The sequence below is a fragment of the Chinchilla lanigera genome, unplaced genomic scaffold (assembly GCF_000276665.1).
Source record: "Chinchilla lanigera isolate Chin_1 unplaced genomic scaffold, ChiLan1.0 scaffold00003, whole genome shotgun sequence".
NCBI classification, from domain to species: Eukaryota; Metazoa; Chordata; class Mammalia; order Rodentia; family Chinchillidae; genus Chinchilla; species Chinchilla lanigera.
Genome location: NW_004955404.1, coordinates 426,619 through 441,123, shown reverse-complemented (window position 1 = coordinate 441,123; position 14,505 = coordinate 426,619). Strand labels below are relative to the sequence as shown.

The window sequence follows — 14,505 nt, the reverse complement described above, 5'->3', positions numbered from 1 at the left end:
GCAGTACCGTTCCAAAAGGTACAAACGGGGATACAGAGCATGGGGACCAAAGCAAGTCCAAAATCCAGCAGGGCTAACGTTATGTCCTGTAATTCCACATGCAGCATCTGAAGCAACTTGTGGCACATTGTAAGCTCCAAAGGGTTTGTATGAGTCCACCCCTATGGCACTTCCAGTGATTACAGCTTCCATGGCTTCTCTCTTTGGCCTGCTTTGCTCCCTCCTTGCAGCTATCCTTTGATGATCCACGGTCCTGGCTTTTCTAAACTTCTGAGGTCTCCAGTGCACCTTTTGCTTCACACTCATAGCCTCATACACTGCCCTCTCAGGGGCACACTGCCTGGCCTCCCAGGCCTTCTGAAATCTGGGTGGAAGCCTCTTAAACCTCAGAACTTGTGTATTCTCCATGCACCTAAAGCCAGGGCTACGAGGATGATGCCAAGGTCTGCTGCCACCTGGAGCAGTAGCCAAGCTTTCCTCTCTCTTGGCCACAGAGGTCGAGTGCCTGGATCACTGGGCACCCTGAATCCAATTCTGCAGAGCAGGTTTTCTATGCTGCCGCCATTCTGGAACCTGGTGCGGCCGCTGCCGCCATTCTGGAACATGGTGCTCTGAGGCTTCCTTCTCAAGGCAATGTCTGTCACCTTTGCAGTTTTGAGGCTGCAAAGGGTGGAGACTTGCTGCTTCCTGTGATGCCCTCAGGCCATCTTTTCTATTCTCCTGCTCCTTCTCAGGAATAGAGATCTCCTCAGCCTTATCTTTGCAGTCCACAGCATTACTGGAGCTTCCTTTCTGGCCAAACTCACATTTTAAATCATCCTGCTGGGCTCTTTGCTCTTGATTTTCAATATAAATCTGGCTAAAAGCCCCCAACAATAGCCATGCCACTTCCCCAACATTCGACTGCCTTGAAATTTCTTTTGCCAGATTAACCAGTCCACTGCCGCCCTTAATCTCAGTCTTAGGCAAAGTCTCTGGACATAAGCAAAATGCAGACAAACTTTCTGCCAAGCCGTAACACACATCGTCTGGAGTCCAACGACCAATGCAGTCCTTCCCAGCAGAAACCTCCTGAACCTGGTCTTTACCGGCACGATTTCTGTCGGCCTTCAGGGCTTCTGAGCTCTGACCAGAATCTCCCAGACAGAACAGCCGAAGCTGTTCTAGCGCTTCTCTTTCAGGCAACATCTCTGAACCTTTCCGAACACTTCCCACAAGCCATTTCCAAAAGCTGTTGAATCACATGGTCAGATATAGTCACAGCAACGGCCCCACTCCTCTGGTACCAAATTCTGTCTCGGTTACTTTTCTGTCATTGCTGAGACAAAATACCCAACGCCCAAAATGAAGGAAGGAAAGGTTTATTTAGCTTTCAGTTTGTGGAGGTTTCAGTCCATACTTGGCTGGCTCGGAGGCAGAAGATAGCAAAGCAACAAGACCAAAGGGGGGAATGGCAGCCGAACAGCAAACAGCCAGAACAAAAGGGAGGAATGGCGGCAAGCAGCTTCTTTTTCCCTGCCTTACTTTGTAAACAGGCTACCCCCAACATAGGGGCTTGTAGTTCTCACATTATCTCCATGCCCTCCTCTTCCATAGGCTCAGGATGTATACAAAGTAAGCACCCTGGCTTCCTGCTGAGTCACTTAGCCAAACTTCTAGACTCCCCAAGTTGACACAATGTTTCAACCATAACAGTGGCTATGTCCAGAGGGTGGCTGGTTATGAGCATGCTCAGATGAGCTGGTAAAGCTAGAAGCAGCACCACTGGAAAGTGTGGGAGCCCTGGGACCATACAGGGAGGCTGCATCAGGGTAGGACACAGCTCAGGTTTCCTCAAGGAGATGTACCGTTATCTGTGCTTAAACTTATTGTGCTTGGCTCTCTCTGGGGCCAGCATTTACTACATCACTGATGGCACATGATACAACTCGTCAAAAACTAATAGACTTGCTTGGAATTTTTGGAGCCAGTTTGAGTCACTAAGACCTGTCTCATTCACCATTTCTAATCTACATGCTTTTATTCTTCTCCTGCCTCCCTGCAATGGTCAGAATTTCCAGGGCTTTGTTGAATGGGATTGTGGTAGAGAACATTTTGCTTTCTCCTTAATTTCAGTGGAAAGTGTTCAGCCTTCCACCCTGAAGCATGGTGTTACCTGTAGGTCTTTGTAGGTATTCTGTGTCAAGTTAAGGAAGTTTCAGAATTTTGTTGTTGCTCTTGTTGGAACCGGTAATCAAACTCATGACTTCATGCCTGCAAGGCAAGTGCTATGCTGCTGAGCTATATCCCCAGTCCCTGGGAGAATTTTTATCATGAGTAGTTGTGTTAGCTTTTCAGTGCTGTAACCAATTTAAAGGAGAGAAGGTTGATTTTAGGCCATGGTTTTCAGAAGGCTCAGTGCATGGTCATTGGGCTCTGTTGCTTCCATGCCCACAGTGAGGCTGAGTGCCATGGCAAAAGTCTTTGAGGAGCACAGTGGCCCTGTTAATCAGCTTTTCATCACTGTGACCAAGCACCTGCAAAGTCAACCTTAAGGAAGAGAATTGGCTATGCCTTGCAGTTTCAGAGGGTTTAGTCCATGGTCACTGGGCTCCACTGCTGGACCTGGGGTAAGGCAGAGTGTCATGGTGGGGACTGTGTATAGAAGCATGCAGCTTATCTTATGTTGGATAGAGACAGAGCCAAGTGGTAGGAAGAGAAAGGAAGAAAAGTTGGGGGTAAGATGTGGTCCCCTTCTCAGTTATCACATTCATGTGCATCAGTCTTCCCTGCTGACATTGGACATCTGCAGGGTCTGCAGTGCTGTCCTGTGCTTGCTTCCTGGCCTTTCTGTCTGTTTGCTGTAGATTTCTTCTTCTAGGATCTTGTGGAACTTACATTATTGATTTGAGACCTGTCTTCTACTATATGCATTTGGGACTGTAAATTTCCTTCTCTGTGCTATTTTAGTTGGATCTCATGTGTATGGATATGGTATATTTCATTTTCATTGAGATCAGTGACTTTTAAAATTACCTTTCCTGCTTTTTTGTTGATTTCTGGGTGTCCAGCGCTGGCACCTCACTTCCAGGCCCTGCAGAGTACCTGTTGTCTGTTTTAATTCATACTTTGATTGCACTGTCATGTTCTAATAAATTAGTTGATACCTGATTATTATTTGTCTGTCATATAGGCTTTCTATAATGTACCTCTCTTCCAATTTTAATAACCAAGGAAATTTTGTAATAACAATAAATCATAGAAATAAGGTCAGTTGTTAATATACACTTTACTTCTTTGAGGCTTTATTCAGAATTAATCCTGATCCTTTCTAAAGGAAAGAATAAACCCTCCCACCCCAGACATTTCACAGGGAAAGAGCAGAACTCAGAAGGGCTCTGATTTCCTGTACCTAACGACAGAGTAAAAGATAGTCATGCACGTATTAAATGCAGCAGTTAAGTTTCTTAGTTGTACAGTTCTCCTGTACATCCGTAAGAACTGCGTGAATATTTCCATTTCAAAAAACAAGTGAACAGTTTGTGCTGCTAACACAGAATTGGGTAAAGTGGAAATGCTCGCCTCTCCCAAAAGAAAGGCAAATAGCACTGCTTCCTGCCGTCAGAACTTAGGAGTTGTGTGAGGCCCATTGAGGGGTCACGGCTAGGAGTGGGAATCAGAGCAGCTTCCAGCAGAAATGAAGTGCTCTTCTCCTGACAGCACCCTGTGTGTGCGTGTGCGCCTGAAGATAGACAGGTGTCTGCTGCTGTGTAGCATGGGGCTGGCTCTCAGTAAGCCACGACCCACATACGAGCACACTTACCCAGCTGCCAGACAAGCAGGTGATGTTCTCAGTGCGGCTGCTGTGGTATGAGGCTAAGGTAACTGTAGCCTTGCCAGGAGCAGCAGGGCTGATTCCCGGTGAGGAATTCGCCTTCAAGCACCCACTGGGATGGGAAAGCTGTCCACTAAGAGTCTTTACATCCTGGGAAGTGCATTTGCTTCAAAGTATCAATTCAAAACATTCCACGTTTAATTCACATAACTTAATTTCTGCGACTGATACAATTCTTGGATTTTGTTTTAATATTTGAAAATAAAAATGTGTATGACTTGGGTAATTTACTCTGCACTATTTTTAAAAGGATTGAAAGTTGTTTTTGGAGGGTTTTGAAGATGTTTTAGAAGTGAAATAATGTGTCTTTCTCTTTTTTCTTTTCTAGCATTATCATGGAAGTACTGCGAATACTGCTCCTGATTGGTCAGATTCTTTTCTCGCTAGCTGCTGTTTTCCTCTTCTGTCTTGTTGTAAAGACTTATCTCATAGGACCATATTATCGGAAGCTCCATATGGAAAGCAAAGGGAACAAGGAAATCCTCGTCTTGGGAGTATCTGCTTTCATCTTTTTAATATTAACGGTAATTCCCACACTACCTGTGTTGTTTTTGTGCTCCTGTTCACAGTCTCTTTCCCTGGAAGCTTATGATCAGTGCTTTACCTTTTCATTTTAGTAATGCTTAAAATATTTGAAACATTAGTACTTTCTATTTTATACATATTTTATAGTGCTAAAGCTAAACTTGTTCACTTACACTCCTAAGCACTTTGTAAAAATATGACTTAGGAGTATTGCATTAATATCAATGTTAGACCATGTTATTCTGCCTTAAATTTTCAAACAGCTTTACACCTTAGTAGGTAAAGGAAATAGTAGGTAAAGTTTCAAGCAAGTTCTACTTCCATTTAATGGTGACAAGCTAGTTGCAGTATAACTCTTCTTGTGACGTGTGAAAGATCTTTGGAGAGGTTCATGCTGGAAACAAGGCACCTTGCCAGGACACACTTGTCACGGGAAAGTGGCGAAGTGGCCGGGACTCCTGCAGATCACCAGGCACTGACACTGTGTGGCCCAGCAGTTGTGCGCCCTAGCTTTTGTCCCACAGAAGTGAAGGATTCTGTTACTCAGTACTGGGGATGTGAGTGTTCACAGCAGCCGTATCATGTAACAACAGCCAGGTTTCCATCAAGGGGTGAGTGCAGATCAGCCAGGGTACCTCCTACCAGGGAGTACTGCCCATGAAGCCACCATGCGCTCAGCCTGGTGCAGCTCCAGAGCTGAAGTACCTCCTACCAGGGAGTACTGGCTGTGAAGCCACCATGCTCACAGCCTGGTGTGTCTCCAGAGAGACACGCACTACCTGGCATGGGTGCAGACGCACAATTTCAGACCCGGAGGGGAGAACCGTGCTTACAAGGGCTGGGGTGGGACTGAGCCTGTGGCTGTGTCACATGTCCCTGTCTTGGCTGAGACACTGCCCTTAGGGAGCTTAAGTGAAGAGAGCTCTGTTGCTCCTTACAGCAGCACCAGAGTGTTCTGTGTCTCAGAACTAAAAGTTTTAATTTCTAAGAAGTAAATTAACAAGATTTTTTCCTTATGCCTGGGAGTATTTTATAGTCACGGAGAAGACCAGGATTTGTATCTGCCCAAAGCTGCTCATAGTGATTTTACAGTTTCTGGAAAGTGACTTGCGTACATGCTTATGTCGCTTTGTCCCTCCGAGGTATTCTTTTCTTTTTTTTGGTTTTTCTCCGGTGCCGGGAACCGAACTCACGACCTTGCGCTTGCCAGGCAGGCGCTTTTGCCGCTGAGCTAAATCCCCAGCCCCCCGAGGTATTCTTTTCTTTGGGAGTAATTTGTAGCAAAGCTGTTACACCTAGACAACTTGCACGCTGCCCTCCCAATGGCTGCACAAGTTAGAGGGAGGGTCTTCCTTGGTTCGTGGTTTTCGTCCACCCTCTTCGCTCACAGTATCTGCTGAGCCTGCTGTTGGGCGCTTCTGAGCAGGTGCTGGCACTGGACATTCCCAGGTGTGTGCTGGCCCTGGGCCACTGCATGGGCAAATGTGCCTCTCCTCCTTCCTACTGCTGAGGGACAGATCCCACAGAAGTGCACAACCATGCACTCAGGGCTGGATGAACAGAGCTACTACACGTTCTTGTGCGTGTCTGTGGAGTAGGGTTTCACCTCCAATGAGCACAGATGAGCTACTGGGTTGCAGAGTGCACACACATTAGTTTCAGCATCACGGCTGATTCCTAGAGCGATCATGTTGTGCTGCTGACTTCGAATGGAAGCCTGTCACCCACACTTGGTCCTGTCATCTCTGGTCTCAGCCCTTTGTGGTGGACAGGGGCTTGTGTTCTCACATGTATTTCAAATACTGTATGAAAGATCCTTTACCCACTGCTTTATATTGTCCTTGTCAACATCCACATAGCTGGGCTTGTGTGTAGTCTGGCTGTGTGCAGTGGGTATATGCACGAGTACTCATGTGCAGGTATGTGTGTGGCATGGGTGCATGTGTGTGCATGTGTTCATTTCTCTCTGCTCTACCCCTTGGTTTGCTTACCTGCTCTCACGATGTCTCCAGCTTGACCTCTGGTAGCAGCCCAGCCCTGACATGGTTCTGTGTCAGTGTCTATCTTGGCTGTCTTTGTGTTCTTTCCACATTCCATGTACATTTTAAAATTCATGTGTCATTTTTCCCACAACTTGTTGGATTCTGCTGGGTCTGCCGAGCTGCTGAAGGTGAGGTGAGGCCTCCTGGTCTGGCTGCTGTCACAGTCCCCTTGGTTTTCCTGGTGTCTTGGTGACGACTTGGTTGGGTTTGGAGGTTGTGCACTTCTGTGGGATCTGTCTCTCAGTGCTCCCTGCTTTCTGATGCTGTTGTAAGTGACATTCCTTCACAAGTTCATTTTATATTTGTCTGGTGCTGTTATTGTTCATAGTTTTATTCTCTTAAAGTAAGAAGGATCTTCTTTCTGGTTGTTTTGTCAGTAACATCTCACCAAGACGCTTGTCCTGAGCTCTGTATTTACCAGGACCAGAGGCCAAGGCCTGTATATCATGCCGAGTGTTCTCTCTGGTCTGCCTCACTGCTTTGCGTCCTCAAGTCCATCGCCCCCTGGCTATCAGAGACTCTTTCCCGGGTCCTTCAGGTGGTCGCCTGTGAGTGGCATCTGTGTCTGCCTTCTCTGAATGGCTTGAGGCTTGTGACAGGAATCTATTTTTTAGTGCCAGTCTAGCTGTTGAGTAATTCAGATAGAAACAGCACATCACAAATGCTTACATTTTAGAAACTATTCCTGTTCAGAGGTACCTGTGGCCTACGTCAGTCACTGTTGGAAATGTTTTAATTTTTCCTTCCCAGTATTAACTCCACCTGTCATACCTGCAGACATGGGGTGCTGGTCCTGCTGTTCCACTTGGGGGCAGCTGGGCACAGCAGCACTGTGTGCCTGTATGACCGCGGACCCCTCCTTGTCCCCAGGTCACAGAGCTATTGGACGTCTCCATGGAGCTGGGCTGCTTCCTGGCTGGAGCGCTGGTCTCCTCCCAAGGCCACATGGTCACCGAGGAGATCACAGCTTACATTGAGCCCATCCGGGACTTCCTGGCCATCATCTTCTTCGCATCCATAGGTAACTTTCCCTCTCTGCCCTACAGTTGCCTGTATAGCACACTTGCAGATTAGTTCTGTGTTTGTGTGTAGGTCTGTATTTTTCTAGAGTCTGGGAATAATCTTATGTAAAGAGAGGGAAAATAGGCAGAAGACATGAACTCTTGTCAATTGCTTGTGAAGTTGGGCTGCATTAGCCTGGGATGTGCACATCTTTAGACACTAAGGATGACCTAGTGACTGCCAGGTGTCCCAGCCTTGCAGACTGCAGGCCCTCAGTGACTGTTGGTGTTGTCAAGGGGCCGCTCTGGGACGGAGTGAGCTGAAGGTTCAAGTTACACCCAGCCCTCCCACACAAAACGTGGTTGTCTCAAATGCTCCTGCACTTTGCACAGGTGACAGATTCAGCGTGATCTCAGGAAAACAGTGATGAAAGCTGGTTCTGAGGTTTGTGTGGAAATGTGCAGCGGGGGAGTGGGGTGGACAAGAATAGGCTTGGGACCTAGCGCTTCGTTGGAGGTAAGGTGGGACCGTCTGCCCAGCCAGCTTAGTGGCCGGGCGGTTCTTGGGGCAGTCAGCCAAGCGTGGGAAGGCGTGGTGGAGAGGGCCCCTGATGTGCTCGTCTCCCGTCCCTGGGTCCTGGGTCACCTGGGCAGCGAGTGCAGTGTGGAGGCGGGGTGGAGATGGAGCCTGAGTCTTCCTCTGGGCACGTTAGAGCCTTCACGGCAGAGTTTTGTCAGAACCCAGCCTGGCAGGCTGCCCAGCCATTGTGTGCACTGCGTCGCTGGTGTTTGCTGTGGTTGTGGCAGTTGGCTCCACCATTGCAGACTGGCTTCTCCAGTGACAGGTCTTGTTCTTTCCTCTTCCCTGTGTGCTTCTACTGTTCGTAAAGCATATTAACCAGAGGTTTACTGTAAGAACGTGCCTGGCTCCCGCATTCTCTCTCCTCTTGCCAGGCCACTGTCCTGTCCAATTGGGCCCCACTTCTGACCTCATTTTACTTTGGTTACCTCCTAGTGACTCTCACGGGGGCTCTAGCCTGTGAGCTGTAGGGACATGGCTCAGTCTATGGCATGGCACATGGACTGGGGCGGGGCCACCAGAGCCACTCGGCCCGCAGTGCAGTTAACCACCTGGGCCTCGGTGAAGACACTGCACCCACCCTGGCCCCTGCTGGGACTGAACAGGCCAAGAGTGTGAGCTTCCTCTCACAAGTTCCCAAGGAGATCTCACCCTTGCCATGTTCTGCCTCCTCGGGCATTGGCACTTCAGAAGCAGGCACTGTGGTCTCTGGACAGAACGGCAAAGGCCTAAGAGCTGGTTGCCATGTATCTGACAGGCCCTGGCTTTAAGCAGCCCCACTCCCTCACCCCACATCTGCACATTTACCAGGGAGGCAACTGAGGCACCACAGACTAGCAGGTGCACAGTCAGGAAGTGGCAAAGCCAGGGTCTGGTAACCTTGTACTGCACCATGTGTTGTTTGATATTTGTCAGGAGAGTAAATGGCCATAAGCAGGAAGAATTGTGGCTTGTTGCACTGCTGTCGGTGACATGTGGGTACCAAAGTGGCTGTGTGAGTTGAGGTTCACTCACTTCTTTTCTGCTGTATTTCGGCACTGCCCTCTGAGCAGAAGGGCCGCCTTGCTTGGCCAGTGTGTGCTGATAGTGTAAGGACAAGGACAGCAAGCCGTGATGAGCTCACAGCTGTAGGTGGGTGTGGGACAGGCACAGGTGCAGGGGGAAGGCACGCCAGGAGAGCCTATCCGTGGCCAGCCGAGGGCTGAGGGGCATGTAAGTCAAGCAGGAAGCACAGGGTGTTTGGGAATAAGAAAGGCTCCCGGAGAGTACAGTGGAGAGAGAGAAAGACAAGCTTGGAACTCTTCCCCTCTCAGGTCCCCTGCAAGAGGGAACAGTCAGTGAAGGCAGAGAAGCAGCAGGAAGGGCTTGGACCTTTCCTCAGCTCCCCAGCCCTATCTCCTTTAGGGACAGAATTCTGCCTGACTGGGGGTGGGCAGGAAACCAGGAGGCAAAGCCCTGGGCACCCCAGAGTGCAGGCCATACCCAGCCTACACAGGGCTCTGCTCTGGGGAACTTGCCAGGTCTGGCAGGGAGCAGCACAGGCGTCACCACGTACCCCTGCTGCTCCTGAGCGTCCTTCCATCGGCATGGCTGCAAGGATGGGCTGTGACCCTGGAGCTGCTGAAGCCATCTGCTAAGGACAGCTGCAGTAGCTGGAGGGACAGCATCTGGAGGATCACCAGGGCCAGACGGGCAAGGGAGGAGCCTCTGGGCCCGTTGTGAGGCTGGCAGCACCGAGGGCAGGCAGGGAGCCCCAGGGTTCTGGCTGACAATCCTGTTTGAGGGAGCAAGCTCCAAAGATGTGTGTTGAAAAGGGCAGCCACAGCCGACAGTGGGGGTGGCGAGCACCACTTGAGAGCCCCAGGCAGTATGAGAGGGAGGCCTTTGCTCATCTCAGGAAAAGGGAGCTACCTGTCTGTCTGTGTTTCTGACAGAAGTCTGGTTTGTGAGGTGGTGGGTGTGTTCCTGTGCACGGCGGCTCTGGGATGGGTGCATCTGGGAGAGAGAAGGTGTCTGGTACGAGTTTTCCTCCCAGGGCGGGGAGGCCTAAGGTGAGGCTAGAGCTCCCCTGTCAGGGCCACTGTCCCTGTCTGTCCCTCAGGAGCCTGTGGGGAAACCTGGAGCCAGAAAGTGTCTGTGCACAGCGTTTCTGGGTTTTCAGATATGTTGGCCACGTGGAGCAGGACTGACCCCGGTTGTGTGGCTGTGCACATCCTGTGAGTGTTCCTGAGCAATGTTTGGTCAGGGACCACTCCAGGCCTCGCTGCTGCTGCTGCTGCAGGCGGAACCCTCGGAGGGAGTGGGCTGCGTGTCACCCACCCCTCCCGCGTCTGGGAGGGAAGAGTTCTTACCAGGCACTTGGAAGGACTTAGGGTTTGTGGGACCTTGAACTGAGGCCGGCTTCAGGCCCCAGCTGAGGTGACCTGTTGTTCTGTTCCAGGGCTGCACGTGTTCCCCACCTTCGTGATCTACGAGCTCACTGTGCTGGTGATCCTCACGCTGGCAGTGGTGGTCATGAAGGTACCTGCACTTACAGTGATCCTGATGGCTTTTAGGCTCCCACAGCTCAGTGCTGTCCCTGCTGAGCCCTGACCCTGATCCCCAGCTGTGTGCTTCAGCCCTGAAGCCCTGGGTACCATGTTTCTCTGAAGGGCCTGCTGGATGCTGGACATCCCCAACCCTAGCAGAACAGGCCCCCCACTGGCTGCCCTGTGGGTCTTGAGAGACAGGTCTGGCCAGGCTGTGTGGGTTTCTGGTGCATAGCAGGGGGGATGTGAAGTGGGGAGCACCTTTCCGAAGCCCGTCCCTAAACTGTGCTGCGGGGATAGTGCCATAGCTGCCCTGTGACAGGCAGGTACATGTGGGAGCACTGGGACTTGCCAGTGCCTCCCAGGTGTCTGTCCTCGGACCACCAGCAGCTCGGTCCCCAGTTAGTGTTGGCGTGACGGTGCTGTCAGTCTTCTGGATTTTAACAGTCCACTCCAAATGCTGGCTCTGGGGCGGGCCGAGCTGCCCCACCCAGATAGAACATTGCCCTTCCGAACCTTTGATGCCACTGACTTGATTTGAAGGGAAAAAGCCTGTTTTCTGCCAGTGACCCTAGCCCTTTTTAGTCTGTCTTCTTGTTGTGTGTGGCTGTAAGATTGCTTGCATTTACTATGCCTTTAGGTGTTGGAAGGCCCCTGTATTACCTTGGGTTGTCATTGCTCAAGGCGATGGCAGCCCTTGGTGTGTCTCGCAGATTCCGGGCTGCCTGTTTGGTTTGCTGGGGCCTGGGTCTCGCTCAGACACAGCATGATAAACTGCTGTTGCAGTTTGTCTTGGCAGTGCTCGTCTTATCTCTCATCCTGCCCAAGAGCAGCCAGTACATCAAGTGGATTGTCTCCGCCGGGCTGGCCCAGGTCAGCGAGTTCTCCTTTGTGCTAGGAAGCCGGGCACGGAGAGCAGGCATTATCTCTCGGGAGGTGAGTGTGGCAGTCTGATGGGGCATTGCCTCTGGGGAGCAGTCCTGGTGCTTCAGTCCCTGGTCAGGGCTGGGTGCTTGTCATTCCAGCAGCATCGTGGGCACCAGACTGGCCTGGCACCAAAGCATGTGTTGAGTGGGGTACATGACTGGGCCTACTGTTCACATAAAACTTTTCAAATGAAAGTTGTTAATATTGCTTGAACTGATACTATTCTGTTTTACAACAACATGATTAAGTCACTGGTATTTCCTGTGACAAGAAGAAAAATCATGTTTTAAGACCAAGCTGCCAGCTTGCACATTAACATCTAAGAAACCTAACCCTTAGATGTTGGCCATGACCTACAATGCAGCACTGCTCGGCGTGCAGAGTTGAGGTGCTGTCTCTGTGCATCTCGAGGTGTGCGGACGGAGGAGAAGTCTGACCATCTACGCACGCAGAGGAGGGAATTAGGTGCTCTGAGACCTGGCACGAAGATGCCCCATAGCAGGAAGGACCCTGTATGGGTCGGTTTGTGTGCAGTGAGCCCCGAGGGTTTATCTTCAAGAAGCACCCCAAGGCTCATCAGAACTGGCCCCTCAGCTCACCCCATATCAGAATGTCCTCCCACCTGCCACATACTTTATGTGCTTTGAAAAGATGGGTGAAGCCTGGGTGTGGTGGCACACTCCTGTAATTTCAGCATCCCAGGAGCCAAGGCAGGAAGATCCTGAGTTTCAGCCCAACCCAGTCAACTTGGTGACTTAGCAAGACCCTGTCCCAAAATTTAAATAGGGTTGAGGATGTTGTTCAGTATAAAAGCCCTGGGTTCAGTCCTCAGCATGACCATCCTCAGCCTGTACCTAAGCAGATGTGCCCCCAGTTCTCAGCGTGTCCATACTCGGGCTCTGCTGGGCGGGTGTGCCCCTATGCTCACTGCTGTGTTCCCATTTCGCAGGTCTACCTCCTCATTCTGAGCGTGACCACCCTTAGCCTCTTGCTGGCCCCGGTGCTGTGGAGAGCTGCAATAACAAAATGTGTGCCACGACCAGAGCGCCGTTCCAGCCTCTGACAATGTGGAGGGAGGGAGCCCTGTCGTCACACACTCCTGAAGCCTTGGCATGGGGACAGTGACACTAGCAAGGAAGCAATGTCTTCATGTTTGCCTGCTTTTACAGAACACTCCTCTCATGTTTTAGAATTTTCTAGAGTAATTTATTTGCAGTCAGTTGATTACACACAGTAGTCATAATACTGCATTTTAAAAATCGCCTTGACTATTTTGCCTGGATGTGCCTTTTTTTCTGAAATTATTAACTTTTCATTGTTAATTCATCAGTTCATGATTTTTGGTAAAGAAGAAATTTAGCTTTTTAATTTATTGTTCAATTTTAGAATGATAATCTGTAGGTCAAATATTTGTTAGTAAACATATCTGTGCTGTGAGATTTTAATTCTGATGAGTTTTGAAGTTTACTTTAGATCCTTAAAGTCTATGTTTTCTAGTTAAGATGAATATCTTACAGATATCTATTTGCCTCTTATAACTATTTTAAAGAAAATACTTACGTTAATATCAAGTATATCACTCATAAAATACTTGATTTTGAATCACAAGGGTATGGTCATTCCTTAATAAAGACCATTTTTGATCAGGGTATAATTATAATTTGTTGAAAATCTTTTTTTTTGTGAGCTGGGCATGGTGGTGCAAGCCTGTAATCCTAGCACTCAGGAGGCTGAGGCAGGAGGATTGTTGCAAGTTTGAGACCAGCCTAGGTTACAAAGTGAGCTTCAAGGCTAGCCTGCACTGCATAGCAAAACCCTATCTCAAAACACACACACACACCAAAAATCTATTTTTTAATTCAAATTTTCGGTTAGGCTAGTCTGTAAAATTTCAGCCAATTGCATAGCAGGTGGTTCATATGTCACCTCCTGCTTTCCAAGAGACCAAATTCCAAATAAATGCAGTGCTGTTTGAAAGCTTCAGTTTCTGCTGCCATAGAGGTGAAAGTTTGACTCTCCCAAGTATTTCCCTAAGGCCACAGTCTTCTTCTGTTTTGTGGTACTGTACTAACACAGAAGGCCTGAGGCTGGGTAATCTCTGAAGAACAGGAATTCATTTTTCACAATTCTGGAGGCCAGGAGCTCCAGGGTCAAGGCGCTGGTGGTACACCAGGGAGGATTCCACCTCTACTTCCAGGATGGCATCTTGAAAGCTCCATTCTCTGCCCTCACGTGGAGAAGAGCAGTAGGGCAAGGCACCTGTCCTCTGGCCCTTTACTGGCAGCAGGGGGCCCAGAATATAGCTCAGTGGCATAAGTGCCTGCCTGGAAAGCGTGAGGTCATGAGTTTGATTCCCGGCACCAAAAAAAAAAAAAAAAATATTGACTACTGGCAGCAGGGATCCGTCTGTGAGGGCAAGACCATAACCTCACTTCCTGTGAGCCCATGCTAGCACAGCTGGTCAGGGATGGGCTCTTGGCACATGACATTAGGGACACACAAGCATTTTCTTGAGAGCAGATACTTTAATGTTTGGTGTAATTATGTATTGAGAATGTAAGTTGTAGATTGCAGTAATATAAATCAAACCACTTTAAAATGACTTGAAGCATATTGTATATGGTCTAAAGCAGAGTAATGGAGAAAGGATGTGAATTTTTTTTAGAAAATGACAGGGGTCACGTTTCTAAATGACACCAAGCCAGGGGCACCTTTTTGTCCTGGGGACGCCCTGTCTCCATCTGCCGGGCTTCTGGGCCAGTGTCCTTTCCTGTGTCTAGCTCCTGTGGCTGCCAAGGCTCCATAGTCTTGTGGAACTGATTAAAACCTTGGTGTGGGAAGGTAACATTTTCCCTAGATGTCAGTTGGTGCCACTCCAATAGCCACTTGAGGAGAAGCAGTTTAGGAAGAGCTGTGTGGATGAGGGCTCAGTGCCTGGATGAGAGCCTGTGGGACCTTCTGGGCCCAGCATCAGCCCACCTCACAGAGCAGGGCTGTGGGGCCTGGACCCCCAGAACCAGTGTCAGCC

The 14,505-nt window shown here is 49.5% G+C and overlaps 1 protein-coding gene across 3 annotated transcripts in view; it reads left to right on the top strand.

The window, feature by feature from the left end:
- Tmco3 (transmembrane and coiled-coil domains 3) overlaps positions 1-13,137 on the top strand; it is a 35,190-nt gene extending 22,053 nt beyond the window's left edge. For all 3 annotated transcript variants that reach the window (XM_005373943.2, XM_013515520.1, XM_013515517.1), the window contains exons 9-13: positions 4,203-4,398; positions 7,312-7,462; positions 10,463-10,542; positions 11,337-11,486; positions 12,427-13,137. In XM_005373943.2, coding sequence (XP_005374000.1) covers positions 4,203-4,398; positions 7,312-7,462; positions 10,463-10,542; positions 11,337-11,486; positions 12,427-12,540 — 691 coding nt within the window. In that variant the 3' untranslated portion in view covers positions 12,541-13,137. The remainder of the gene's footprint in view (positions 1-4,202; positions 4,399-7,311; positions 7,463-10,462; positions 10,543-11,336; positions 11,487-12,426) is intronic.
- The last annotated feature ends 1,368 nt before the right edge of the window (positions 13,138-14,505 follow it).